We start from the raw sequence: 4,985 nt of genomic DNA, 5'->3' as shown, positions 1-4,985 counted from the left end.
ATAATTCTGGATTTTCTCAGTGTTGTGATGTTTTCTCATGCTTGTTGATATCAAATACGTCATATGGGTGAATACATACCAAGTACCTGGAGAAAGATCTGGGACTTGGGAAACAGGCAATCACCTTATCATTATTGATAACTGTAGACCCCTGAATCTCAATTCCATATATCCCACTCTGTTCAGTACCTCTTCTTCTTTTGGTTTCCTTCTTCTAATCCTCCAATTCAACAATCTTTCAGACCCACTGGGATCTCCATAGACTATGCATATATGCATATAAGTTCATTGGTTAATCTCCTTCCGTGCCCCTATCTTCCCTCTGAAATACATCAGTCTGTTGCTTGCATCAATGTCTCTGGGTCTTTTTTGTTCATCAATTTATTTTGTTCATTAGACTCCACATATAAGTGACGTCATGTGATACTTGTCTTTCTCTGACTGGCTTATTTTGTTTAGGCCCCTCTATAATACTAATATCATTTTAATGCTACAAAAAACTATTTTGAATGGCCCATACCGCGTAAGTGGGAATGCTTATGTTGAGTGACCAGTTTGTTAATTAATTTCCTGAAAACTGTGAAAATCTATACATTTGTGATAGTCAACAGGGCATTTGATTATCACATCCTAGTAGATATTGGGTATAGTAATAAATTATTAAATGCAAACAATAAAAAGAGTAAGAAAAAATTTTTTAAAATTAAATATAAGGGGTTTTTATTTATTCAATGTCTGCATTAGTGCACTTATTAAACAAAAACAAAATTAAAACAAAAATAAAACAGATACCAGATTAAGAGTTGCCATTTTTAACAGTGAATATAAACTTATATCAAAAAAATACAAAAACATAACTTTTTCCATTTAAAAGTTGTTTTTTATTTTTTACTGAATTTCATCTGAACTACAAAGTTATATTGCAATCTCAAAAAGTACCCTAGCAAATGAATGATTATATCAACTGGGAAATTTTCACAAGTCTGGTCTAGTTTCAAAATCTTAAAACTTTTAGCCAAAGCTTTTGTGATGACAGTCTGTCATTCAGTGTTCAGCAAGCAAATAAAAATATAGCAGGTAAGGGTGACATTGAGAAAATAAACTGTAACTGGCTTGAAGACAGCTGGTACATGTTTACCAAATTCTGACTCATTTGTAACACTTAGGGGAAACTTCCTTTCAGTGGTTTGATAACACTAAAAAGGAAAATTCAGTTGATTCTGTGATTAAATGTATTTTAGGATTTACAACATGTCTGTGTCGAGTTATATTTATGATTAATTCTTCATCCCTACCCCTACCTACCCCTCTTTCTCTTTCTGTTTCATAGAAAAAAATATGACATCAACATCCAAAGGAATTCTCCGCCCATTTTTAATTGTCTGCTTTATTCTGGGCTTCTTTATGGCATGTCTTCTCATTTACATCAAGCCCACCAACAGCTGGGTCTTCAGCCCAATGGAGTCAACCAGCTCAGTGCTGAAAATGAAAAATTTCTTCACCACCAAAACTGATCCTGTGAATGAAACTACTATTCTGATTTGGGTGTGGCCGTTTGGGCAGACCTTTGACCTTACCTCCTGCCAAGCAATGTTCAACATCCAAGGATGCCATCTCACAACAGACCGTTCTCTCTACAACAAATCTCACGCGGTTCTGATCCATCACCGAGACATCAGCTGGGATCTGACGAATTTACCTCAGCAGGCCAGGCCACCCTTCCAGAAATGGATTTGGATGAATTTGGAATCACCAACTCACACGCCCCAGAAGAATGGCATCGAGCACCTATTCAATCTCACTCTGACTTACCGCCGCGACTCAGACATCCAAGTGCCTTATGGCGTATTGACGGTGAGCACAAACCCCTTCGTGTTTGAAGTGCCAAGCAAAGAGAAGTTAGTGTGCTGGGTTGTAAGTAACTGGAACCCTGAGCACGCCAGGGTCAAGTATTACAACGAGCTAAGCAAAAGCATTGAAATCCATACCTATGGGCAAGCATTTGGAGAGTATGTGAATAATAAAAATTTGATTCCTACCATATCTACTTGTAAATTTTACCTTTCCTTCGAAAACTCAATCCACAAAGATTACATCACAGAAAAGCTCTACAATGCTCTTCTGGCTGGCTCCGTACCTATTGTCCTGGGGCCATCTAGGGAAAACTATGAAAATTACATTCCAGCAGACTCATTCATTCATGTGGAAGATTACAACTCTCCAAGTGATCTAGCAAAGTATCTGAAGGAAGTTGACAAAAACAATAAGTTGTACCTTAGTTACTTTAACTGGAGGAAAGATTTCACAGTAAATCTTCCACGGTTTTGGGAATCACACGCATGCTTGGCTTGTGATCATGTGAAAAGGCATCAAGAATATAAGTCTGTTGGTAATTTAGAGAAATGGTTTTGGCATTAGAGTTTTCCAACATTTGCACACTTGGCAAAGTCTTTCGATGAAATATCATACAAGTTTAGAGAATGAAAAGAGAGATGAGACATTCTCCTTTTCTGTCACAATTTATTTTGATCACTCTCGGGTATAGTATATTTTGATGAAGATTTTTAAGAGTTCAGCATTAGCAATCACTCCATTTGGATTTAAATTATCCTGTATATACCTAATTATGGGCATTGAAAATAATTTATTCTTCACTATCATTTATAAACATTGTTTTTTCACATTTTTTGTAGTTGTCTGTAATGTAAGTTTGTGGTACAATTACTGTTTGTATATTGATCATCTGTTTAATCTATTTGGGAAATGAAAATGTACATCTTAAAACATGAAATATTTTCACTAAATATTATAATCTCTAGTTCCAAGTTTGCGTAATGTAACAACTGAAAGTATTTGTAATTGAATTCTAACCTCTCTGACTTCTGAGTTGAACAAAGTGTGTAACTGTTTCTATTTGATCTATTTTTACCTGTTTACATGTTTGTGAAGGCAGAAATATTCATGTAGTGAAGAAGAAACATAGTGAAGCAGAACTGTTCTATTCAGAAAACTATTAGGTTTCCCATATACTTTCATTAAGCTGATTTGCAAATGCAGCTACTATTCTCATGATCTTAAGTTAAATTATTGAAGTATTTTTAAATATGTATTTTGGGGGATTTTTAGTATCTAGGAAATAATCCTAATAACACAAGAAAATCTAAGACAGTTCTCTTTTCTATCCTGATAATACATAATACATTATTATAATTTCTTCATATAACAAAAGGATATGTATAGATTGCATCACATTTATAAATGGCACATAATTGTACAATTTTAATAACATACCAGCTTAAAATATTTTTTTCTAAACCACTATTTAAAAGTTTATTTTAGCATATAGACAAATAATAAACATAACATTTGCAAAACTTTTGTCCTATTATCTAAAAGAACTTAAATAAAATTAACATCAAGGAGTTAAATATAAGATGTGAAACATAATAAAATGAGGTTTTATAAGATCTCAATGCATATTTGTTGAATGAATAAATAAATGGCATTGAACATCATGGGAAAATTTTATTAGTTTCAATGACATGACAGTTTAGCCTAGAGGTACCCACTGGTGATGATGTTGTACATTTCTCTTCAGTAATTGTTTATACTATAGCACATGGTAAGGCCCTTGGGGCTTTACCAAACCAAAATAAGTTTGTCATTACACTAAGTTTTTGGAGAATTCACTTGTGAACTTAGTTGCTGCACAGCATTTCTCCTCCCTTAGGTTAAGGGCCAGATATAAGCATAGAACAGCAGGTGAGAAAAGTTGGGATGTTAAGGAATCTTCAAGAAAAGTAGTTCCCAAAAGAACTTTATTCCATTCATGGCAAAAACTCAAAAGAATTAGAATGTTCTGATGAGACCTATTTGAGTCTATTTGTGACTAATTCTAATAGTCCTATTACATGCAGCATCAGTACCGTACAACTCAAATCCACCATCTTCTACATCAAATACAAGAGAGAGAGGCAAATTTCAATTCAGTAAGAAGGAGGCGCCAACTGTTCCTAATAGGACTGCCATGGGAGGGAGGGAGCTCTCTAGAGCACTAGAAGAATTTGAGTAGAGGAAGAGTCCTGTGTTGATGGAGGATTGTTTGATCCTCAGAATAATGTCTTTACCCACGATTGAACAGGCATGCTGTGTCAGGCAATGCCGCAGCAGGGATAAAGATGAACAAGGAACTATCACTGTCTTGAAGTAGCTTATAATTAAGTGGAGAGAGACAGAAAACCTTCCTCAGATTCTCAACGGTGTTTATGTGGATCACTGCTGATTTCATGAAAATAGGAAAGCGAATTTCCCCAATTGTTTCTGAGCTGCAAGTGTGTTTCCTCGTGTGACCCAGTGGAGATTTCCTCCACAGAATCTCTTCTAACCACACTGGCTCAATAAATAGTGTGTCTGTATGGCTGCCCTCCTCAATAAGGAAAGATTTCCACCCGCTTTTATTTTAGCATGTTAAAACAATCATGGTCATTCATTTACATTTACTTTGTTATCTTTTTGACCTATGAAAAGTACAGGGAGAGAAATAGGATTTATTACAAGCAAGTTTAGAAGGTACCTACTTTCTTCAAAAGCTGAAAAATCATGACAAGCCACATTTGCGGTGGTAGAGGCCCATGACTTGAATAAACTGAGAAACCTGAGCACATTTCCTATATTGTCAACCATGAATTTGGGTTCATTCTTAGATTGTGACTCTAATCACATGCTGATAGTATGACCCAAGCCAAGGCAATAATACTAATTGATAAATTAGAACACCTCTATTTTGAAAATCCATTACCAAGTGTGAGAACAAGCTTTCTGAATTTGAAGTGCCAAAATAAATGAGTCAATTGGACCCTTCAGTTCACACCCATTGATCTGTGAGTTTTAGGGCTGGATGGGATTATAGCATGTTTACAAAGTAATCCCTTTATTCTACTTATGTGTTAACTAGATACACTTAATATTTATTCAAGACGTATGCA

At 35.2% G+C, this 4,985-nt stretch overlaps 1 protein-coding gene across 1 annotated transcript in view; it reads left to right on the top strand.

Annotated features, from left to right (window-relative positions):
• The window catches only part of FUT9 (fucosyltransferase 9 (alpha (1,3) fucosyltransferase)), a 67,609-nt gene extending 64,985 nt beyond the window's left edge, over positions 1–2,624 (top strand). The window contains exon 3 of the mRNA XM_006778239.2: positions 1,331–2,624. Within this exon, the coding sequence (XP_006778302.1) occupies positions 1,339–2,418 (1,080 nt within the window). The 5' untranslated portion in view covers positions 1,331–1,338 and the 3' untranslated portion in view covers positions 2,419–2,624. The remainder of the gene's footprint in view (positions 1–1,330) is intronic.
• Positions 2,625–4,985: the final 2,361 nt, after the last annotated feature.

The sequence above is a fragment of the Myotis davidii genome, unplaced genomic scaffold, assembly GCF_000327345.1.
Source record: "Myotis davidii unplaced genomic scaffold, ASM32734v1 scaffold269, whole genome shotgun sequence".
NCBI classification, from domain to species: Eukaryota; Metazoa; Chordata; class Mammalia; order Chiroptera; family Vespertilionidae; genus Myotis; species Myotis davidii.
Note: the sequence above shows the minus strand (reverse complement) of the source record. Positions and strands in the feature narration are given on the sequence as shown.